The 25302-nt window shown below is 42.4% G+C and overlaps 2 protein-coding genes across 6 annotated transcripts in view; one reads left to right on the plus strand and one right to left on the minus strand.

Annotated features, from left to right (window-relative positions):
- The window catches only part of LRRC7 (leucine rich repeat containing 7), a 379203-nt gene extending 355856 nt beyond the window's left edge, over positions 1 to 23347 (minus strand). For 3 of the 5 annotated variants that reach the window (XM_074961545.1, XM_074961549.1, XM_074961547.1), the window contains exon 1: positions 22677 to 23347. The gene's annotated coding sequence lies outside the window, so the exon portion shown is untranslated. Of the gene's footprint in view, positions 1 to 22254 lie in introns of all 5 variants that reach the window. The other 2 variants (XM_074961546.1, XM_074961548.1) reach the window with 2 other exon arrangements.
- LOC141993021 (uncharacterized) lies at positions 346 to 23542 on the plus strand. The gene is made up of 4 exons (XM_074962362.1): positions 346 to 433; positions 10825 to 11072; positions 21944 to 22326; positions 22870 to 23542. The coding sequence occupies exons 1-4, from the start codon at positions 346 to 348 to the stop codon at positions 23540 to 23542; spliced, it is 1392 nt and encodes a 463-aa protein (XP_074818463.1).
- Positions 23543 to 25302: the final 1760 nt, after the last annotated feature.

The raw sequence follows: 25302 nt of genomic DNA on the forward strand, positions 1-25302 counted from the left end.
ACAACCTGCATGCAGAATGTACAATTTAAATCACTTTCAGAACACTAGTCTACTGCACAGTATCCTTATCCTTCAGATGGAACTGACAACCCAGAGGGGAAAAAGTAAGTTCCTAGATCACAGCATGCTGAACATTTTTAAAAAGATGTTTAACTCTTATACTGATCATCTTGCTTGTTGCTGGAAATTGAGGTCTGCAATACAAGATTTTAATTGTGCAATCTCTATTAATGTGAATTCAATTTTGTGTGTGTGTGTGTGTGTGTGTGTGTGTGTGTGTGTGTGTGTGTGTTCGTTTTGTTTTACAATCGAGGATGACTACACACATTGTTACACTGAATACTAATGTGGATTTCTCCAGTACCTAGAAGAAGTCTGGCCTCAAAAGAAATGAGAGCAAGTCATATAAAAGAGGACAAACCACATAAGGATGGTAAGAAAAGGATGAAGGATTTAAAAAAATAAAAGGCAGTTTTGTGGGTAACTTAATTGTTGAGATCGCTCTGTTCTTTGGTTAGGCTATGATTTACCCTTTTTGTGCATTAAAAAGTTTCTTAAAAACAGATGTTATATTGCAGTGTAAGTATTTATTATAAAGAAAAATTCTTAACTAGAATGCACTTTTTTAACATTAATTGCTTTGAGTTTTTTTAATTTAGTCACTCTGATGTAAAAGTCATTAAACTGATACTATCAAAGTTAGTGGATTGAGGCAATGAAATTAGCAGAAAACCAGGTGGAACAAAAAACCCTTTTATGTAGCATGTCTCAAAGCCATTCTGGAAGTACAGCCAAACACACACACACTCTTATCTAACTGAAATGAGAGGGTAAGTATCAAACTATGGAATGAAGTGTGATTCTCCTAAGTGAGGAGTTTGCTAAAGACCAAACTTCTATGCAGGCAGATCTGGCTCTTGAGAACATACTGATGGACCTCCATCCATCTTGCAGTCCTATGCCAGTGAAAGCTTCAAGCTTGATGATTCCTACAGTTGCTCTTGCTCTGTCCAAAGTGTCCTATTTCCTCCTGGAAGTGTGTGCTGTAACTGTCTCTCTAGAAATAGAAATGAACCTGAATCAATACCCCTCCCATACCAGAATTTAACACTCTCAAAAAAGGAAAAGTTGGGATCCAAAATCTGTAGCTTTGACCTATACCTATTTCAAAGCTGCCACAATTACATAAAACAAATAGCCTGCCATCTTGACAAATTCTGCCAACATAATTAAATAAATGTTCAGTGCCCTCCTGGCATCAGAAGAATTAAGGTCCCCTTTCTTTCTAACTGTGACTGAAAGGCTGGGTAAAATGAATGAAAAATTATTTCTTGATTTCTGTGAAACTCCCTTTTTTTTTGTTTAGTAACTTGTGCCTAGTAGATATAACAACTTTGTCTTTAAGATAATTGACATAGGAGAAATCGAAAGAGTTAAATGTGCATAACTCACCTGAGAGAAAAATTGAAAGGGAGGATACATTCAACAAATATATGAAAAGTGTAAAAACATCAAGGAAAAAATAATTTAAGGTGGCACTGTTATTAACTGGAAGAATGAATATCAAGAGCAGCATCCTGAGAGGGAAAGAATTGTTAGGCTCTTGAACAGTTTCCCCAAGCAAAGGGGTAGAAGCCCCATTATTTGCATCATTTAAAACTAGACAGATAAAACACTAGAAATTATATTATAAAGGGATAGAATAAATCACTGCATAGATCTTTGCCTTCTCAACTAAAATGATTAAATATATTTCTTAGATACTTCTGAGTCAAACAGGCTTGGAATTCCCAATGAATGTAGTACAGTTAGGAAAGCTGTCTTTACGGCTATGTGAAAGAGATAGATGTTGCAACAGATAAAGAGTGCTTTGGTTAGTATCCAAATTCAACTTCCATGAGGGAATTCTAGATTTCTATTTGGAACTAAAACCCTCGTTGCTGTAAAATATTAAGCACATCAAGACAAAGCCAAATAGTTTGACTGTGGTATTTATGTCAGACTGATCATGTGAACATGAGTTTGTCTAATCCTTTCTGTAGTAAACTGGAGATCTTGGTAAATGGAGCCTCCCTGGGCTGGTCAATTTTTTCTAACATCAGTTATCAAAAATTGCCTTGCCATTATAGTAGAATTTTGATGCAGGTTTTCTAGACTTTAGGAATTATAGTAATAAAAAAAATCAAACTTGAGCAAAGCTGAGAGGAAGTGTCTCTCCAGTTTGGGAGAGAAGTTGGGGACCCTGATGGAAAAGTGGGATCAATCCTTCTACTGTGCAGTGGAAGAAATCTGAAAGCCACAGATGGGAGAAGAATCTTTGGCTGGGTTCCACTTTGAATTTCTGCAGAAGAGTTGGATCAATGGCCTAGGAGGGAAAATATAGGGCAGACACTAGTTCCAGTTAGAGAAGGGATATCAAAATATATAAAGCCAAGTAAAATCTCTTTTGGCAAAATTCTGAGGGATATGCAGGGGAAAGCCACTGACCTGACTGATTCTTAAGATTATAGGCATGCAATTTTGTTTTTAAATCACAAACATTTTATTTGAAAATCTGATTTTCAAGCACCTGTACTCACAATAGTCAAGGCTGGCATGACAGGGAGTGCAGAAAAACTGCACTATTGCTCCACAGTCTGATTTCTTACCAAAAAAATCTTACTGCAAAATAATTGTTAGAAGAATAAAGATGAAAAGTAAGCCAACTTGGGGGAGGGAGAGAGAATGAGCTATTCTGGGCTGTTTTGAGAGTCTCAGAAGGGACATTGAGCTAATTCCAGATGAGCTCCCCATTCCTTTCCAGACTCCTGGCTCTCCCTCTTAAAGGGACCATGGAGGCTTCTCCAGCCCTCTAGGACTTATGTATCAAAAGAATATAAAGGAACCACCACTGTTGTATACCAGCAACCAGATCTGGCAAACCCAACATCCTTATTTCTTACTCCTAATTGATCTTCCAGTTGTTATGTTTTTCTCCCTATCACACCATTGGATTTGACTAGGGTTTGGGTTGGGTTTTTTTTTTTAAATTAGTAAAGAGTTTCCTGCAATTTTTTGTTTAATAGTGCATCTAAGCAAAATGTCTTTAGCAGCTTTGGCAAGATCTAACCAAAAGCAAGTCCTCTCTATCCTGGCATCTATACCCTCTCCACAGCCGAGTACTATCCTAATGCAGTTATGAATAACTCATTCTCTATCATGAGTGGCCTGCTTTCTATTCTTGTCCCTTTAACAAAAGGTTAATATAATTTTTTTTAAAAAAAAGAAATGTTTATTTAAAATCAGGGGGAAGGAGAGTTAGAAACCATATGTGTTGGGTAGTGGTTTTATTTTTGAAGTGTCTGATCTTGTACCCAGTGGAGTCACTGACCAAACTGCCATCAACATAAATAGGAGTAGAAGCAGGCTCAAAATGTGCATCTATGTACTTATAAAACCCAGCATGGGGCAGAAAGACCTTTCAAACAGCAAAAATATTGTATTTCTACTGTACAGAGGATATGAATGGATGGGCAAAAATCTGGGAGGTACTGAGTAACTGCACATCCTGTTGAAGTCAGTGAATGGTTGCAGCTGCTCATCACTAAAGATGATGCTAGAGTACTCCAAAATAGACAGATCACGCTAGAGTACTCCACATCTCCCCAGTAAATCTCACAACAGAAGGGGTTGTGGGCACAAGACCCACTAGTTCAAAATGGCATGTTAGAGGAGGAACAGACCATTTTGAATGTCTTTCACCCACTCTGTGACTTTCAATATAAACCTGGACCAGCTCCATAGGCCCCAAAACAGGTTGTGAATAAGGACTCTGACCCCAACAGAGGAACACCCTTTCAGTTGGTCTCTACTCCATGTCCACGATTGTACCCTAAATAATTACACACTAGCTGAGTGGTTCTCCTACTGTGCTATACAGGGTACTGGTGTTCTGCAGAGCACTTCCCAGTGGCCCATGGAGCTGCTTTGGGCAGAAGGTTGAAGCACCTACCAATAAAGTGAGGCTTCCTGATACTTATCGCCCAGTCTAGGATTCCACTGGTGTTTCCAGTGGAATTTCTGATCTCTACACTCTAAACAAATCCCTCTGTAATTACTTCATGTCTTTCATAACCAAAAAAAAATTGGTACAGTAATATATATTCTGCTTTATCAGATTTCCTGATACCCAAAGTGGAGGAGTAGTAACACACAGAAGGCCAGAATTAAGTTACCAAATCAGCTAGAGTGAAGAGAATAGTGGAAGCTGCAGGAAGTGAGAGTCCTAATAAACATCAAATTCTCCACCCTATGATACAAAATGTAAGCAAGCAGCCAAACTCACCACCTCAAAGTGAGTCTATTTTCATCGTGCCTCATTATTGTCTTAAAATTATTTTCTCAAGTACCGAATTAATACAGTTGCCACAGCATAAATGTGGGACTGGAGTTGGGAGGGAAGGTGGTCATGAAAGGACCTCTACTTTAAGAAACAATCCACAATATAAGAAAGTCTGAGAACCACTGTATTAGTGAATCAATGTACTTTAAACATGTTCAAGTGCTATCTAAATAGGGATCTTAGACATGACAGCTAACGCCAATCAGATTTCCACTTGTTTCAATGCGCTTTGGATCAGACCCTAGTGCTATAAATTGAGCAGCACTTTAATAAATATAATATAATACGCATTGAGCAGTACTTTAAACTGTTACACAGTTCTGTTACACAGAAATGAACCTGAGAAACAGGGCTAATTAAATGTTTTCCAGTATATACAGCTATTTACTATGCCATCTCATACAAACTCAGTTGAACTGCAAATAAAATGGGGGAGAAGATGTGAGTTGTACAGTGAACTGTTTTTGTTTTTCCTCCCCATGAATGGTATTTGTATAAAATTAAAAACAAGAAATTCAAAGAGAGAGAGAGAGAGAGAGAGAGAGATTTTCTGAAAATTAAGATATCACGGGCAAGGACTGAATAGAAGATGACAGTTTGTATTGCACCTATTTATGTTAAATCTGGTCCACATAAAAATAGCACTGATGATTACAGTGTTGCAGCAGTCCTCTACTTCTGAGAGACAGTCCCATGACTAATTTTTTAACTGTCATAGTTTATACATTATCACCATTATAAATGGAAATAATTATTCAACAGCAGTGTATTAATGCTTATTTTTTAAAAGTACATTCCCTATAATTTGCTTAGCAGAATGTATGAAAATGTTTATTCTAAAAGAGCTTCCAGAGCACAGATTTTGAACCTCCATGAGATAACAAGTCAAGCCTTTTGACATTTCTATATTATCAAATATATCATCATGACTTCTTTCATATATGCTCCCATGGGAATATTAAACATGGCTTTGCCAGGAAAATCTTTCAGTATTTATAAAACTTACTGCAATATCAAATGTAATCCCAGCAAAAGAACAAAAATAGTTGCATTTTATGACACAAAACAAAAAGTCTTCCTTACAGAATACATACTAACTACTTCTTTATTTAAAAGTGACAAACATTGTTACCATTAAAATGGCACGGTAAAGAAATGCCTACTTTGTTTGACATCAATGACATTCTTATGAAGTTTACCTTCATCCTGGTAGTAGCTTTGAATCACACACATTGCTCAATGGATGACATTTACAAACCAGTTTGTTACATACAGCATATGTGTGGTTATACATACAACATATCTGTGCTCTAGCATTTCATGCATAAACTAAATGTGTATGCTGTAAAGCATACAATACACACTATCATTAGACAATATCAGCATTTAATTTCAGTACTGAAACTTTAATGGGTTGTTCATTTCTGAAAGTAATGGATACAGCTACTGCATTAGATCAGTACTTCCTAATTCGGAATATATTAGTACTACAAGTGAAAAGCATTACAAATGAGAAGCCTTTTGATGACATTTCTTTCTTTGATCTGATTAGCCTCCTTTATACTTAAACAATAATCTAAAGAAAATTGCAAGCATTTTATTATGTAAATTAAAATCTAATTGAGCTACATGGTAATTATTAAAGAAATGAACAAAGCTTGGAAAAATATTAATACTGATCATAAATTGTAGATAAGATGAGTAGAGTTCAAAAAGTAACTCCTTTCCATGTTATACACATAGGTACGCAATTTTAGAAAATTCACAGAAGAGCAAATCCATATTATATATATGTGTAATATCTCTTTGTTTACACTGAAACTCATCTCAGGATGCAATATGCTCCCATTTAAGTGAGAAAGAGCTATACCCAAGTGCAGCAGGGAACAGAATTTGCCTCTATATGTTATCCATCAGATCTAAGGGAGGCTGTCAGACTGGGAGCATGTATCTAATAGGGTTCTGCAGGGGGTTTGTTCTGGGTCTGGTACTATCCAACATTTTCATTAATCATTGGGATAATGGAGCAGAGAGTATAATGAAATTTGCAGGTGACACCAAGCCTGCAGGGGTTGCAAGCACTTTGGAAGACAGGATTAGAATTCAAACGGATTTTTATAAATTGGAGAATTGGTCTGAAATCAACAGGACAAAATTCAATAAAATGCAAAGTACTACATTTTGGAAGGAAAAATGCAAATCCATGAATACAAAATTGGGAATAGCTGGCTAGGCAGTAGTACGTTGAAAAGAATCTGGGAATTATAGTGGATCACAAGTTGAACATAAACCAATAATGTGATGCAGCAGTGAAAAAGCCTAATATACTGGGGCATATTAATAGAAGTGTCTTTCTTATATAAGACACGGGAGGTAATTGTCCCGCTCTACTCAACACCAGACAAATACTTGTAAAGAATGGTCTAGGTTTACTTGGTCCTGCCTCAGTGTGTTGGGTGCAGAGGGATGAACTTCCAGCCCTACATTTTTATGGTTCTATAACTGTGTTCCTCATGTAAATCAGACTGGATTCTCTGATGATTCCAGAATGATCACGACAATTCTACATCATGAATATTTTAGGCCCACAGAGGTCCAAGAAATTCCACGAGATGAACCTGAGGGACCAAAATGTTTTCCTATATGTTGGGGCAGGAAAGAGAAATGGAGGAAGCGAGGACGGAAGAAAGATTTGGGGACCACTAGGGAGGCATAGGCTGGGGCCGGGACCGGCTCTAGGCACGAGCAAAGCAAGCACATACTTGGGGCGGCACATTTCCAGGGGCAGCATTCCAGCCATCCTTTTTTTTTTTCAGGGCAGTTGCACTCTCAGAGCTGCAACACTTAGATAGGGCGAGGACGCCGCACCCCCGGCCGCAGCGGGAAGGGGAAGCCCCAGCCCCGGGGATGCTGAGCTGCCAGGGCCCAGCCGCTACCTGGGGAGGAGAGGGCAAGTCCTGCCGTGGAGCCAGGGCTGCACCACCTCATCTGCGCACTGGCTGCTGCGCTGCCTTGTGCCACCCCTTATATCGGGGCTTCTCTGCGTGGCCGGGCGGGGGAAGGGGTAAAGCCCCTGTGGGCGCTGGGAGAAGGTGACATCACTCCCTCCGCTTCCAGCGCCGCCTGTGAGCCCCAGCCCCACCTGAGCTCGGGGTGGCAAATTTTTCGCTTGGGGCGGCAAAAAACCTAGAGCCGGCCCTGGCTGTGGCTTTCAAATCAAGTAAATCTAGTGGATCCAGAAGGAACTCTAGATTCAGCTTTGTTGGTTGTCCCTCCTAAGTACTTTTCAGCCTCACTAGCTGCATCTTCCAGTCCCCCAGCAGATCCCAGTATTAACATTTCCAATTACATCTGTGCGAACTCTCCTTCTCTGAAAGGTGCAGATGTGTAACAGAAGTTGAAAGGCATCATTAATTTTCACACAGAGATACACCTAATCCCCAGGGAAGCATGCTATGGAGAGCGGTGGCCTCCTCGCAATGCCCCAGCAATGCAGCCTCCCACTCCAGAGCTCTGACCACACAGTGAACTTCCATCCGTTTCCAGTTACATCATCCAGGCCTCACTTGCAAGCATCACAGACTATACCAGGTATCATCTATACATTTGGAAGGCAACAGAGAGCTGACCCTTAAAATTCCTCCTGTATACAAGATGGAAGTGTTTTTAGGGTTGAAATCAGTTTTAGTCACTGGAATTCACCCTGCAGGATGGGAGGTCAAGACTGTATGCTGTCCTTACAATAATTAAAACATGTTTTCACATGACATGTAAGAGGTTATCATAATCATAGAAATAAGAGGTAAATTCACTGTAGTGTCAGATCATTTAGTGCATCCACTGCAGTTTTGGTGTTTTGTCCATATTCTAATTATAACATCTCAGAAATGGAGACTCAGACATAGTTTTAGAAGACAATTTCACATCTCAACATCAGGATCCTTTTTGAGATCCTTTTCTGTTCTTAGTCTCAATTGTTTACTCTTTACTCAACTCTTTACTCTCGATTATTTCCCCATAGATGACCCTAAACAACATTTCATCCTCAGTGCTATACTCTTCATATTCTTGTAGTCAATTATGTCTCTCCTTAGTCAGTGCTGACTACATATCACCACAAAACACTAGTTGGTCCAATAAAAGATATTCCCTCACCCACCTTGTCTCTCCCAAATATCAGTCATTTACTTCACCAGACATACTGTGTGACATGACAACAAAGCTTCTGTTATTACATGACAACATGTCATGCAATATGTCACTTTGTCAAAATATACAAAAATCTTAGCTGGTCTTACAGTACTCAGTTGGCTGTATGGCCAAGAAACCACAAATTTGAAATGTCAAAGAGGCTGAACACTATTAATGATCTGGAGGATGGCGTGGACTACACTCTCAGCAAGTTTGCAGATGACATTAAACTGGGAGGAGTGATAGATACGCTGGAGGGTAGGGATAGGATACAGAGGGACCTAGACAAATTAGAGGATTGGGCCAAAAGAAATATGATGAGGTTCAACAAGGAGTCCTGCACTTAGGACGTAAGAATCCCATGCACCGCCACAAACTGGAGACCGAATGGCTAGGCAGCAGTTCTGCAGAAAAGGACCTACGGGTTACAGTGAATGAGAAGCTGGATATGGAGTCAACAGTGTGCCCTTGTTGCCAAGAAAGCCAATGGCATTTTGGGCTGTATAAGTAGGGGCATTGCCAGCAGATCAAGGGACATGATCATTCCCATCTATTCGATATCATTCCCTTCTATTCGACATTATCTGGAATACTGTGTCCAGTTTTGGGCCCCACTACAAGAAGGATGTGGAAAAATTGGAAAGAGTCCAGCAGAGGGCAACAAAAATTATTAGGGGGCTGGAGCACATGGCTTATGAGGAGAGGCTGAGGGAACTGGGATTGTTTAGCCTGCAGAAGAGAAGAATGAGGGGGGATTTAATCGCTGCTTTCAAATACCTGAAAGGGGGTTCCAAAGAGGATGGCTCTAGACTGTTCTCAATGGTAGCAGATGACAGAACAAGGAGAAATGGTCTCAAGTTGCAGTGGGGGAGGTTTAGGTTGGATATTAGTAGAAAATTTTTCACTAGGAGGGTGGTGAAACACTGAAATGTGTTACCTAGGAAGATGGTGGAATCTCCTTCCTTTGAGGTTTTTAAGGTCAGGCTTGACAAAGCCCTGGCTGGGATGATTTAGTTGGGGATTGGTCCTGCATTGAGCATGGGGTTGGACTAGATGACCTCCTGAGGTCCCTTCCAACCCTGATATTCTATGGTTCTATGAAGGGTACCTACCTCCAACCTAGAGAGAAAAAAGGAGATAAGAATCACAGTTCAAGGCCACAATAGCCAGAGGGCTCCCTTATTGATTTCAATTTAGGTGGCTACACCTATTGGTATCTGTCTTCTGGTGTCTGTGCCTTGTCGTGGCAGGACAGCTTGCGTGCTCCAACCATCCCCAGAGTCTGTGTCTGTGGGAGCTTTTTGCTTCTGGTAGGTTCAACCATACTGGATTGGTCGGTGAGGGAGGTGCCAGACAAAACAAACACCCTGGTCCTCCAGGTTGGGGGTTAGGCACAAGGCTAACAACCCTGCCCCTTAAAAAAACAAAATATGTTATGGAAACAGCAAAGAAACAGACCATTACTGTGTGTGATGGCCTTCAGGAGTCAATGACCTGTATGACTGCCAGTGGTGAAAGCTGAAAGGAAGCCACTGGCGTGAAGACTGAAGTGCTCAACACCAAGACAAAAACGAAACTTGTTTTCTGAACATACGGACAGTGTATGAAACAGGGAAGCTAGATCAGGTCACAGCAGAGATGAGACGTTACAGCTTACACACCTGCGTGTCAGTGAGAACAGATGGACGGGATCAGGGAGATTAACAGCTGCCTCAGGAGAAACTTTGCTGTGTTCTGGACGGGATGATGAACAACACCATGAGGGTGTTGCCATCCTTTTGAAGAAGGGACTGGAGCATTCGCTGCTTGAATGGAACTCCATCAGCAACAGACTTATGAGAGCCAGACTGAAAGGGAAATACGATTAAGATCACCCTGATTCAGTGCTATGCTCTGACAAATGACAGTGATGAAGTAGTAAAGGACAAATTATACCTTACACTACAGGTGGAGTTAGAGAGAGTACCATGCCATGACCATGCCATGACCTAACCATCTTATGGACCTGAATGCCAAGGTCCATAAGGACAACACAAACAACAATAGAGCAATGGGAAGACATGAGTGTGGCACCATGAATGAAAATGGAAAGAGGTTTGTTGATTTCTGTAATATGAATGACCTAATCATCGGCGGAAACCTATTTCAACATCGTGAAATCCACAAGCTGACATGGTGTTCTCCAAATGGCAGAGATAAGAACCAGATTGATGATATGATGATCAACGGCAAATGGTGATGCTCACTGACAGTTGTGAAAGTGAGAAGAGGTGCAGATGTTGGCAGCGACCACCACTTTGTGACAGCCTCCATCAATCTAAAACTGAGAAGCGTGGGTCCACCGAACAAGAGACATAGACTTTATGACATTGACAAGCTAAAGTCCCCTGAAATACAGAAAGCCTTTGTTCTGCAGTTAAAGAACATGTTTCAGGCACTTGCAGACCTTGATGAACAGGAGGGGAATGCAAATGAGGAGATCAATAAGAAGTGGGGCAAAGTAACAGCAATTTATAAACTGATCAGTGAAGCCTGTCTAGGCTACAGGCAGAAGAGAATGGAGGAGTGGCTTACACCCAGCACATGGAACACCATAGAAACCAGATGAACAATGAAGAAAAAAGTTTTAGACAAAAAATCCCAGAAGCTAAAGGACAAATACTGCAAGCAGTATAGCAAGGCACACCAGGAGGTCAACCGCCTTGTGAGAGCGGACATACAACATTATATTGATAATCTGGCAACACAAACAGAGGAGACAGCTGCTCGTGGTGAACAAGGAACAATCTACAAAATGACGGGGCTTATCAGTGGTAAACAGCAGACACCAACAAACACTCTCATCAGGGACAAACAAGGCCACCTACTAACAACAGAAAAGAACAATAAATACGCTGGACAGAGCATTTCAAAGAATTACTAAACAGAGAGCCACCTAAAGAGGAAGCAAACATCCAGGAGGCAGAAAAAGATCTAGATATCAACACAGACACCCCAGCTAAGGAAGCGGTCATTCAAGCCATCAAATCCGTAAAAAATGGGAAAGCTCCTGGCAAGGATAACTTGAATGCAGAATTGTTCAAGGTGAATCCTGAGTTAGCAGCATCTATCCACAGTAGTCTGGGAAAGGGAAAAAGTGCCAGATGAGTGGACCAATGGGGTTATAGTGAAGACACCAAAGAAAGGAACTCTCAGTGATTGTAATAACTGGCATGGTATCACACTTTTATCTGTGCCAAGCAAAGTATTGTGTAAGATCATAGTCCAGCTTATATCAGAGGCAGTTGATAGCATTCTCAGAAAACAACAAGCTGGTTTTCTGAAATGGCGTAGATGCACAGACCAGATCTTCACTCTATGAAACATAATAGAACAATGCTTAGAATGGCAACAGCAGCTCTACATAAACTTCATAGACTCTGAGAAGGCTTTTGATAGCATTCACAGGACCAGCCTATGGCACATTCTGCGGGCATATGGAATCCTCTCCATATAATCAACACCATCAAAAAAATTTATTTCAACTTTACATGGAATGTTGATTACAGTGAGCTCACTTTTGAAGTCAAAACAGGAGTACGTCACGGGTGTGTCATGTCTCCAATCCTCTTCAGCATTGCCATTGACTGGGTAATGCAGCGTACAACAGAAGATATGCCTAGAGGCATTAAATGGACACTCTTCTCATTCCTTGAAGACCTGGACTTCGCAGATGAATTCACTCTCCTATCACATGCCCAATACCATATGCAAGAAAAAACAACTCGACTCAACGCATTCAGCCAGCAAATTGGACTGAAAATCAATTGCAATAAGACAGATATCATGACCTTTAATATTGCCTCACCATCACCAGTACGGATAGAGGATTATGTTCTCACCAACGTAGAAACATTCACATACTTAGCCAGGATGGTGGAATAAGCCAGGATATCCAGGATATCCAGAATAAAATCAACAAAGCCAGGAACACCTTCAGGAGATTAAATACAGTCTGGAAATCATCAAAATACAACACCAAAACCAAACTCAAGATTTATCAGAGCTGCGTACTTTCAACATTATTTTATATTACAGAATGCTGGGGAATCAGAAAGTATGACATGTCCAAACTCTCTTCATTCACCTCAGAAAAATCCTCTGTATCTTTTGGCCCAGAACAATCTCAAACCAAGATCTACTGACACAGTGCAGCCAAGAGGATATGAGCATTATCATTGCCAGGAGGCATTAGAGCTGGACTGGCCATGTACTTCAGATGGAAACTGATTCCATCACCAGAGTAGCAATAAGTTGGACATCTGAAGGCAAACGAAAAAGAGACTGTCCAAAAACAACATGGGGAAGAGCTGTGGAAGCCGAGGTGAAAAACCTGGTGCACAGCTGGGGAACCATTGAAAGACTTGCCAGAAACAGGCAGGAGTGGAGGAGCTTCATCGCTGCCCTAAATGCCAGAGGAGTAATGTGAACATGATGATGTTGGCTTATTGGTATCTGAGCATCATTTCTCCCAATGATAATAGCCTGTACGCTATATATGACTGAGTAGGTCATATTGTAAGCTATTTTCCACAGCAAAAAAAATGAAGAACATTTCACATCTGACTCTTAACAAACATATAGCACACAGCTCATCAGGAAGATTAAACTGCAAAATAGCTGCAGTAGAGAACATTCATGGGTATGAGAAAAAAAAATCTCTTGCCATATAAGGACTGTGAAAAAATTTCCCATTTTAAAAAAAATGTGTGGGATCATATTCACAGACATAGAAATATGTTCTGTTCCCTAACACCCACAAGCCCTAGAACATTAAGCTGAAGTGCTGGCATGAATAAAAACCGTTCATTAAGCAAAAAAACCTCACAGATTAGAACACTGTTGAAAACCACCAATTTAGTACTCAGCTCCTTTTCAAATTTAATATTTTTTATTGTAATGAAAGTTACAGTTTGATTATGACCAAAAAAGTCAAAATGCACATCACATGAACAATACAAATTATCAGGCACAGAGTCAAAATTAAATACAAAGACAAACAAAATTTGTCACCTACCACATAACATCAGCAGAAACTAACTATAATATCGAAACAGCTGACCATGTAGTAAAAAGGCAACTTTCTCCCTCTTCATTCTTCTTAACCTAAGCAATCAGTACTTTCAACTATTCCAGCCTCCAAGCCTGTCTTTATAACTATGTCTTCCTTCTATCATAGTTCTGTACCTGTCAAAACTCCCCATTTATTGTTATTTAATTATTAAGGAGGTCAATAAATGTTGGCAAGATGTTTTACACAAATGAAAACAGTCCCTGCCTGAAGAGCTTACATTCTAAAGTAGACAAACACAGAATATGAAAACAGGAAAGATGGCGTCAGGCAAGATCTAGAATGTATAGTATTTGAAGCTTGACTGATTTTTTTTTTTTTAATTTGAGAATAAGGTGAGGTAAGAGAAACAGAGAGCATTAGAGGTCAACTACGGAGAGCTTCCTAAAGAAGTAGGTTTGAAACAAGGACTGAAGGCACAGAGAGAAAGAAAGATTTTGTGCAAAGAGAAATTGGTCGTGGGGCTAAAGCACTGGACTGGAGATCTGGGTTCAGTTCCTGGTTCTGTCACAAGTTTCATACATGACCCCAAACAAGTCACTTAAGGGCCTGAGACAAAGTCCACTGAAGTCAATAGAGAGAATCTCAACAACTTCAGTGGATTTCACATCAGACCTTTGAACTGTGCTTCAGTTCCTCATTTGCAAAAAGGGGATAATAAGTCCCCTCTCCCTGCCTTTGTCTGTTTCACCTATTTAGAATATTAACTCTTCAAGCAGCTGCTCTCTCTTACTAGGAGTCCCATTCGGTACCTTGAAAAACAGTAACATACTCATCACTTGGGCCTCTAGTTGCTACCATAATACAATAATAAATTAGTAGCACAGTGGCCGGTCTCTAATTTATCACACACTACATTTTAACTAAACTAATGTACTAATGCTTGGGTTCTTTAACATAATACTTATTTTAATAATATTCTTTCATAATATTCTGTGGCATGCAACATTTCTTCCAAATATCAAATATGCCATTTGAATTCACTAAAATTCTAATAAAATTAAGTACAGTAGTAGGAAAACAAAAACATGTATTTAAGTAAAAATTTTAACAGATCAGGCTTTAAACTGAAAAATAGACAGATTAAAGTAGACTGAAGTTCTAAATTAAATCATAGAATCATAGAAGATTAGGGTTGGAAGAGACCTCAGGAGGTTATCTAGTCCAATCCCCTGCTCAAAGCAGGACCAATCCCCAACTAAATCATCCCAGCCAGGGCTTTGTCAAGCTGGGCCTTAAAAACCTCTAAGGATGAAGATTCCACCACCTCCCTAGGTAACCCATTCCAGTTCTTCACCACCATCCTAGTGAAATAGTGTTTCCTAATATCCAACCTAGACCTCCCCCACTGCAACTTGAGGCCATTGCTCCTTGTTCCATCATCTGCCACCACTGAGAACAGCCGAACTCCATCCTCTTTGGAACCCCCCTTCAGGTAGTTGAAGACAGCTATCAAATCTCCCCATACTCTTCTCTTCCTCAGACTAAACAAGCCCAGTTCCCTCAGCCTCTCCTTGTAAGTCATGTGCCCCAGCCCCCTGATCATTTTTGTTGCCCTCTGCTGGACTCTCTCCAATTTGTCCACATCCTTTCTGTAGTGGGGGGACCAACACTGGACGCAATACTCCAGATCTGGCCTCACCAGTGCCAAATAGAGGAGAATAATCACTTCCCTCTATCTGCTGGCAATGCTCCTACTAATGCAGCCCAACGTGCCGTTAGCCTTCTTGGCAACAAGGGCACACTGTTGACTCATATCCAGCTTCTCGTCCACTGTAATCCCCAGGTCCTTTTCTGCAGAACTACTGCTTAGCCAGTCGGTCCCCAGCCTGTAACGGTGCATGGGATTCTTCCGTTCTAAGTGCAAGACTCTGCACTTGTCCTTGTTGAACCTCATCAGATTTCTTTTGGCCCAATCCTCCAATTTTTCTAGGTCACTCTGGATCCTATCCCTACCCTCCAGCGTATCTACCTCTCCCCGCAGCTTAGTGTCATCCTCAAACTTGCTGAGGGTGCAATCCATCCCAATATCCAGATCATTAATGAAGATGTTGAACAAAACCAGCCCCAGGACCGACTCCTGGGGCACTCCGCTTGATACAGGCTGCCAACTAGACACTGAGCCGTTGATCACTACCCATTGAGCCCAACAATCTAGCCAGCTTTCTATCTACCTTATAGTCCATTCATCCAATCCATACTTTTTTAACTTGCTGACAAGAATACTTTGGGAGACCACATCAAAAGCTTTGCTAAAGTCAAGATATATCACGTCCACTGCTTTCTCCATATCCACAGAGCCAGTTTTCTCATCATAGAAGGCAATCAGGTTGGCCAGGCATGACTTGCCCTGGTGAATCCACGTTGACTGTTCCTGATCACCTTCCTCTCCTCCAAGTGCTGCAAAAGTGTTTTCTTGAGGACCTGCTCCATTATTTTTCCAGGGACTTATCCTCTGCCTTTGACTTGTGCCTCAGCTCCATGAGTTGAAGTCAGGAGGTCACATTCTACTCAGTTACACAGCTGTAAATTCAGAGTAGTTGCTACAAAGTTAATGGAGGTTACTCAGAATTTACATCAGTGTAACTGGGCAAAATGTCTTATGTCAGAGTTGCCTTTGAATTTCCAAGTTTGTGAATTTGTATTTAAAATACACTTTAAAAATAACCACCCAAATTATACAGCTGCAGCAGTGTAGGAAAGAATGATCTATTTGCACTCCACACCATATCTTCTGATATGAAACCTTGGGAAAAAGACAGCACTGGAGCAGTGGCGGATTTAGAGTTAGTGGGGTCCTGTACGCAGCTTCATTTTTGTGGCCCCCCCTTGTGACCCAGCCAAGAAAAAGAACATTCTCTCTTATCTCCCCCCCATTTTTAAGTCTTTTTTTCCTTCATCCTCCTCCTATAAGTAATGGGAAGTAAATGAAAATAAAGTGAGGTATCTTGATTGGGACAGGGGTTTGGGGTGCAAGCTGTGGGAGGAAGTTCGGGTGCATGGTGCAGGCTCTGGGCTGCGGCAGCGGGTTTGGGGGCGGTGCTTACCTCAGGCGGCATGGCTCCCAAAGTGACCGGCACACACACCCCTCCAGCAGCGGCTCCTAGGCAGGGGGAAACAAGGGGGTCTCCATGCACTGCTGCCCGCAGGCGCTGCCCCCGCAGCTCCCATCAGCCGCAGTTCTCAGCCAATGGGAGCTGTGGAGTTGGTGCTCGGGGCAGAGGAAGTGCATGGACACGGACACACACCAAGGGGCCACAGGGACATCCCGGCTGCTTCCGGGAGCAAAGGGGAGCGGAGGGAGGCAGAGCGGGCAGGGAGCTGACTTAGGCCTGCTGCTGGCACGTCTCTGTGCGCCCCTTGGGGGGGAGGCGGGCAGCAGGTCTCCTCTATCCTTTTTCTTAGAAAAAGCTATCCTTTTTCTAAGCACAATGGAAGACTGTAGTAATCTCAGCAGAAACTACTGGTAAGTAACTTGGCAATAGCTTCCACACTACCTTCTGAACTAAAGGCCAAATTCTGCCACAGAGAATGGCATCAGTGTAGTACGGTTACCAGATATGAAGAAGCCACACAGAGGATGCACATCTTCTGTGTGGGATGGAGTCCTGCTCAGTGAAGTTTACTCTGCTGTGGCATGTAGGGTGGGTTGCATCAGGGCAGGGACACACACAAACCATCCAAGATGTTGCACACACCTGAGAGTTTGCACAGTTTGCACAGTTTAAAAATAAAACAAAAACCCAAAGTATTATATGCCAAGTGTTGGCAAAGGGTGAAAACTCAAATGGCTCTAAAAGAAAATTTCCTGTAATTATTATAATTTGAAAATGAACCTTCTTTGTGCATATCAAAATTCTTGATTACATGGTCATCAACTTAAATTCATTCAGATCTTAAAATACAGGATATGTTTGAAAACAAAGTAGTTTCCTTTTGTTGGAATCACATGAAAGAAAATTACTAGGGCTGTCAATTAATTGCAGTTAACTCACACGATTAACAAAAAAATTAATCACGATTAATCGTAGTTTTAATCACACTGTTAAACAACAGAATACCAATTGAAATATAATAAATATTTTGAATGTTTTTCTACTTTTCATATATGTTGTATTCTGTGTTGTAATTGAAATCAAAGTGTTTATTTTTATTACAAATATTTGCACTGTAAAAATGATAAACAAAAGAAATAGTATTTTTCAATTCACCCCACACAAGTACTGTAGTGCAATCTCTTTGTTGTGAAAGTGCAACTGACAAATGTAGATATAACTGCACTCAAAAACAAAACAATGTAAACCTTCAGAGCGTACAAGTCCATTCAGTCCTGCTTTTTGTTCAGCCAATTGCTAAGACAAACAAGTTTGTTTACATTTACAGGAGATAATGCTGCCCTCTTTTTATTTACAATGTCACCAGAAAGTGAGAACAGATGTTCGCATGGCACTTTTGTAGCCGGCATTGCAAGATATATATGTACCAGATATGCCAAACATTTTTATGCCCCTTCATGCTTCGGCCACCATTCCAGAGGGCATGCTTCCATGCTGATGACACTTGTTAAAGAAAAAAGGCGTTAATTAGATTGGTGGCTGAACTCCTTGGGGGAGAATTGTATGTCCCCTGCTCTGTTTTACCCGCATTCTGCCATACATTTCATGCTATAGCTGTCTCAGATGATGACTCACCATATGTTGTTCATTTTAAGAACACTTTCACTGCAGATTTCACAAAACGCGAAGAAGGTGCTAATGTGAGATTTCTAAGGATAGATACAGCACTCGACCCAAGGTTTAAGAATCTGAAGTGCCTTCCAAAATCTGAGAGGGACAAGATGTGGAGCATGCTTTCAGAAGTCTTAAAAGAGCAACACTCTGATGCAGAAACTACAGAACCCGAACCACCAAAAAAGAAAATCACCCTTCTGTTGGTGGCATCTGACTCAGATAATGAAAACGAACATGCGTCGGTCCACACTGCTTTGGATTGTTATTGAGCAGAACCCATCATCAGTATGGACACATGTCCCCTGGAATGGTGGCTGAAGCATGAAGGGACATATGAATCCTTAGCGCATCTGGCACATAAATATATTCTGACGCCAGCTACAACAGTGCCATGAGAACGCCTGTTCTCACTTTCAGGTGACATTGTAAACAAGAAGCAAGCAGTATTATCTCCTGCAAATGTAAATAAACTTGTTTGTTTGAATGATTGGCTGAACAAGAAGTAGGACTGAGTGGACTTGCAGGCTCTAAAATTTTATATTGTTTTATTTTTGAATGCAGTTTTTTTGTGCATAATTCTACATTTGTAAGTTGCATTTTCATGATAAAGAGATTGCACTACAGTACTTGTATTAGGTGAATTGAAAAATACTATTTCTTTTATTTTTTTACAGTGCAAATACTTGTAATCAAAAATAAATATAAAGTGAGCACTGTACACTTTGTATTCTGTGTTGTAACTGAAATCAATACATTTGAAAATGCAGAAAACATCAAAAAATATTTAAATAAATGGTATTTATTGTTTAACAGTGCGATTAATCGTGTGATTAATTTTTTTAATCGCTTTTTTAATCGATTTTTTTAATCGCTAAAAATTCCCCTACTTTCCCTTTCCTTTTCATCAAAAGAAAATAAAAAAATAGAGTGAAACCAAAATTTATTTATAAAGAAAATTAAGCTTAAAATTTGAGAAAACAGATCAAGACACTTTATTCCCTTATTTATTGATATACGTACTGAAGTTAATTTGGTAGGTTATTGTTTGTATTTCTTTAAGAAGGTGCTGCTATTTCTGAAACAGTATATCTTCAGTAACATTTGATGTGGGGTTGCCATGGTAAGTATACATGTCTTGTTGAATTCCAGATGAATAGATGCATAAAACCAACACTCACATAGCTAGCCATTGCAAGTTACTTTCCTTGTCTGATCATGTAGCACTAACATTAAAATGCAATTTATATAGTTCAAATTAAAATCTTCTGCACATTAAAACTATCCAGAACAGCTCAGATCAAAATAGGAATAAAACTGGGATAAATAAAAATAGGAATAAAGCTTTTAAGATGAAAGTTATGGGATAAGAGAATTAAGCATTTTGCCATGGGAACAGGCATGTTAAAATTCCCAAGATAAAAATACCACTTATCTCCCTAACCTCAGGGAACTTTTAATAATACTTTCACTGTTGTTATAACCTTTCACTAGCCCTGCCTCACAGAAAAAAATACCCAACTCAACCTGACTACTCCATAAAATACAACAAAAGCCTGATTCTGCTTTCACTTGCCCCAGGGTAAAATAGGACCCCCCCCCCCCCATTGAAGCCAATGGTGTTATGCCAGTATTAGAGGGAGAAGAACCAGGCCCACTGAACCAACATGTAGGCCCCCTATCCTGCTCCCACTGAAATCAGTGGAGTTTTGCTACTGATTTCAATAGGACTAGGACCTGGTGCATACTTCTTCTCAACCTCCTGGAGTTATAAGAAACCAACTGTTTCAGTGAACTTATATCCCTAACACATCAAGCTTCCCCAAATTGGTTACTGTTTAAAAGTACCATTGCTTTAGAATAGAGGTGAGGGAAGTCAAGCCATACAGGGAATAAATGAAGCCTATCTTTCTGGCAATATTAGTATTTCAAAATGACTGCATCACTATTTGTTTCTAATCATTAGAGGTTGAGCAGGAGTTAAAATATAAAGATTGGAAAGGGTACAGACTTTTCCAGGAGGATTGCTAAGCTTAGTATCTTATTTCAGAGGGTCAAGAGGTGGTGACAATGAAAAACACCATCTCCGCAAAAATACATTTTACTCTATAAACTTATCCTTTTTAAATGCATCCTGGGGGAGAAAAGGATACGTACACTGTCTATTCATAGGCTTGGTCAGAAACAAAATAACTTCAATTGTCTTCCCTGACTGAGGTATCAAGTGTTTTACTTTCATTTTAATACTAACTCAGTAATGCATTTAACTGTGTCCAGAAAGTTGGCTTAGATAGCCCTTTACCGTCCATTCCTTATTAAGAACACTAGAAATACTGAACCAATTGTTATGGCCTACAGAGATCTTATAAGCCCCTGAGGGATTTATTCTGATCTTATTTACACAGGTGTATGTTAAGAGTAACTCATGGGCCAAATTCATCCCTGATGTTACAGTATTCACTGAGCCAAATGCATTCCCCAGTGTAACTGACAGTGAAGTTACACTGATGTAAGTTAACCCTAGATCAGCCCCTTTACCCCAATATCTTTATCTAAATCTTGAACAACCCCAAGCACACTGTGGGCATTACGTTGGAATGATGATTAGGAAGGAATCAAGAAGTGAAGTTGGATTATATATCAATCACTTTACTGATGTTTCTAAAGAAGACTTGCCTGAATCAAGAATCATGGTGCTCTAGATTCAGAAAATGATTTAATTGGTGGGATGAAGTGAGACGCAAGTTAGGTAATAAAGATTTCCAATATTTTGATTTAGTCGCAATGAAACAATGTGGCAAACAATTTTATATTTAAAAACAACAACACCACAACACACCAACTACAAAAAAGGGCTCTCTTTGAAATAGCACTTCAGACTCCTTGAGGTTCCTGACATCACATGTCATCACTACTGTAAGGCAAATTCCTTATTAAAAAATACCCATCTTACTGTGCCATCATTTTTGCCTTTCCACTCCCTCCTACCCTATTCTTCTGGTGTAGTACTAAAATAAATGCCCTTTTCTCTGTCTAGGAGTGGAAACAGAAGGAAGCAGCAGTGGAATTTCAGAACAGGGAGCTCATCAGCTTCCACACATGGAACACAAAGGCAGTTTGGAATCACTGAAAATGGACCTTTTATGCCTTGAAATTTATATGTATGTATGTATGTATACAGACACACTCCTTTTCCTTCTCCAAACAAGAATGTGCTTAATGAATCTCCCTGTCTCCCACACAGTCACGATCAAGCGGGATCTTAAGAAAAGAGGCATGGAGAGCGGCAGCAAATTTCCCTCCTCTCCACAAGTGTCAGTGGTGACTGCAACCAGGGAAGAGCTTCCATTACCGATTGACCTCCCCCCTTCCCCCCCCCCCAAGCCGCAAGAGACTTCCCAGCATTTCCTTTCCATATCTGAACCCACAAGCGGCAACCTCACTTGGGAGGAGGATCGTCCCTTCCATTCTTTCCCTATTCTCTGAACATGGGTTTTTGGGGAAGACGGGTAAAGCGTTACTGGGGGTGCACAGCAGAGGTATTCACAGCCATCCTTCTTTGCAGTAGCTGCTTTCCTAACACGATTTCATCTGGTCGATACCATCACACCCAATGGCACTGCTTCCTTTCCATCCCACCATCCCCGCCACCGGCAGCAGCATATCCAGCGAGCAGCGAAGCCACAAGGAGCTGCTCCCTCAAGGTTCACCGCTGCCCATGCAGGAGACTGGAGCGTTGTGCGCTGCTGCTTGCATTTCGCTGGTACACCCCCACACACGCCTCTACAAGGGGAGCAGCAGCACAGCAGCTGCCCCTTCCTCAAAGGCAGCAGGCACATACTCACATTGCAGAGTGGAGTAACTGTCCATCAGTCTCCGCTGCCCGGAGATAACCAGCTGGAATGGTTATTCCTAAGGTATTGGGGTCCGTAGTTTGGGGGGAGGGGAAGGGAAGGAGCTAGAGAAAAGGGGAGGGGGGAGTTTTTTCGTGGGAGATCCCTCGCTAAACCATGATGTAAATGCCCTTCAGATGAACAGCTGGATATTTCCCCACGAGGCAGAGAGTAACGCGAGGGAAGCTCTGTAGCACAGGCACCGTGTCAGCTGAAGTCTCTCTCCTTTCCCACCCCACAGACCGACCAGCAACCAACCAACCAACCAAGAAAAAAAAAGAATAAAAATCTTCATCCAATAAATCCCTGGGAAGAGAAGGCGAGAGGAGACACACACGCACACAGAGGGGCCAGGCTGCCCCCGCCCACAGTACCTGTCAGTGGGGGGGTGCAGAAGTGGGCCTCCACAAGGGCATGCGGGGAGATCCTCTTCGGCTCCCGCATGGAGCAGGGGCGGGAGGTTAAGGCGGGGGGAGGCGGAGACCCGCAAGATGATGCTGAGGACCCCCGGAGCCGCTGCCTGTCTTTCTCGGCCCTCCTCAGTGCAGCAGCTTCATTCACTCACAGGTGCAGTCACTGCAGACGAGGAGATGCATGTGGCGGCTCCCGCCAAGCTCGCCAACCTGTCCCCCCGCTTCTCGCAAAGCCGCCGGGGGCCGCCGCCGCCGGACAGCGACAGACGTTGGGCAGGCGGTTCCGAGGGAGCAGCAAAACCACATCAGTAGGGAACAATCGTGTACGGCGGCGCTCTTCCCCCGGCTGGCGGGCTGCGGGACCCGGCAGAAGCGGGCAAAGCAGCAGGCGCTGGCTGGAAGGAGCAGAGCCCAGAGCCGGCTCTCCCGCGCAGGAGGTGCACGGGCGGCAGCGACAGCAGCCTCCTGCCAGGGCTGAGTCAACGGGAGAAGCCCCAGTGCTCAGCAGCTGCCGCCGCCGCCAGCCCCTCCCGCCCCCACAAGATCCGCGTCAGAGCTCGAGCGGCTGCCGCGGCTCTAACGGGCAGGCTGCGCCCGCCTCTTCGCGCGCCTTTAGCGCGAGGCTGCGCTGGGAGAAGAGTGTTTGCACGCGCGCGTCCCCCTCTTCCATCCCGCTCTCCTCAGCACAGCCAGGATCCTGCACCCCAGCCACTGCCCATCCCATCCCCTGCCTCCTCCCCCCCCCCCAGCCCTGTTGCGTCCTCCCAGCGCCACTCCTCGCTGCTGTCTCCTCCCCATATGCTGCTTCCCTCCCAAAAAAAAAATAATTCCCCCCCACACACAACTGCTTCTCGCCCACTAGCGCCTCCTCACAGATACCTCCCTGCCTCAGCCCGCCGCTCCCCCAGCACTGGTGCCACCTGTGTACACCTCTCAGCTGGCCACTGCTTACTTCCTCTCACCTTCTCTCCCCCAGGGGTCCTATCCGCCACCTACCTTTACTACTGCTTCTTCCTCTCACCCCCCACATCACTGCTGAGTCCCTCCTGCTCCCCACCTCACAGCATTGCCTCTTCCTTCCTTCCCCCAATGTGCTCCTGCTCACCCTCCTCTCAGGGATGCCTCCCTCCTTGTATCCCCATAGAGGCCCTTACTGCTCTTCCCCCCCCCCCATTTATTCAAACCCCACACCTTTGCTGCTTCCTCCCTCCCTCCAACCCCCCAAGAAAGCCTATAAACCTTCCTGCATCAGGATAACCTCTAACAGATAGCATTATGAAGAAACTTTACCCTAGAGGCAAGTTATTCCGTACCTGTACACTGCAGTGTTCCTTGCAACAGCTGAGGCTTTTATTACTGGCTGCTGCCCAAAACAAGAGACTGATGACAAGATGACAAGACAAGATGGAGCTGTGCTCTGGTCAGGCATGACCTTTCCTCCGTTCTTCTCACCAGTGCCCTTCCCCGCACCTTTTAAAGACAGGACCCATCTGGAAGACTGAGCTGGCTACGGTCATAGAATATTAGGGTTAGAAGAGACCTCAGGAAGGACCTCAGGTCAAGCCCTGCCTATTATATTCAGGTCCAAGAGATCACCTTCCCCAACAGAGGGAGTTTCCATGTGCAGGAAAACCCCTAGAATTTAGAATAGGAGCCTCATACCTCCATGAGTTGGACTAATACCCAGGGCTGAGCAAATCTTTTCTTGGACAGTTCAGGAGCTGGAAGAACTTGGAAGATAGATGCAGATCCTACCCTAACGCTGTTCTCTCCCACTGATCTATCTAGGATCCTATTATGGTGCTCACTGCTGTAATATCTGAGCATTTCCAGGGCATAACTAAAATTATAATGGACCAATTGTCACATTTTCCTCCCTACTTCCTTGAGGGAAGTAGGGACTACATTTCAAAAAAAGTTTCCTTCTCTCCCTCTACTTAACACTCTTTTCTGGAGGCACTGAGATTTGTGGCTGTTTTAATCATCTCTGGCATTATGCTCCAAAACCTTGGCCTTACTGCATAGAAAGCCCAACATCTGCTCTCACAAGCTCCACAGTCCTGAAGAACATTGATTGTTGTTATGCAGCAAAAGGCTCTCCTCTGAGGTATCATGGACCAGTTCCACAGATAGCTTGAAGACTACAACTAAGACTTTGAATCTGAAGGACTATTCTTTGGTGAGCTTGTGCATTAAGCAGATGTTACATTAGTGGGAAATATACCCTCTCAGTGGTTGGTATTGCTGAGGACTAACAGAAGCTCATTTAAAGGTGAAGCATTCATACCTAGAGTGAGTTGAAATAGTCCAGCCTGGAGGTTACAAAGGTGTGGATCACACCGCCCATAAGCCGTGCTTCATAAAATGTGTGGTCTCTTGGCAAGTCACACAGAGGTGATGGTTTTGGTTTAGGTTTTTCGCTGCTGTTGTAATCTGAATGTCCTGCAGCAGTGAGGAGCCATTTGACAATCTGGGGGAAGATCCCTTCAGGAGAGGGTGAGATGTTATGTCTTCAAACCATATTCTTCTTCCCACTACTACCATCATCTCTACTGCCTGAGTTCAGTTTCAGCCAGCTGCCTGTCTT

This window comes from Natator depressus, chromosome 8 (genome assembly GCF_965152275.1).
Source record: "Natator depressus isolate rNatDep1 chromosome 8, rNatDep2.hap1, whole genome shotgun sequence".
NCBI classification, from domain to species: domain Eukaryota; kingdom Metazoa; phylum Chordata; order Testudines; family Cheloniidae; genus Natator; species Natator depressus.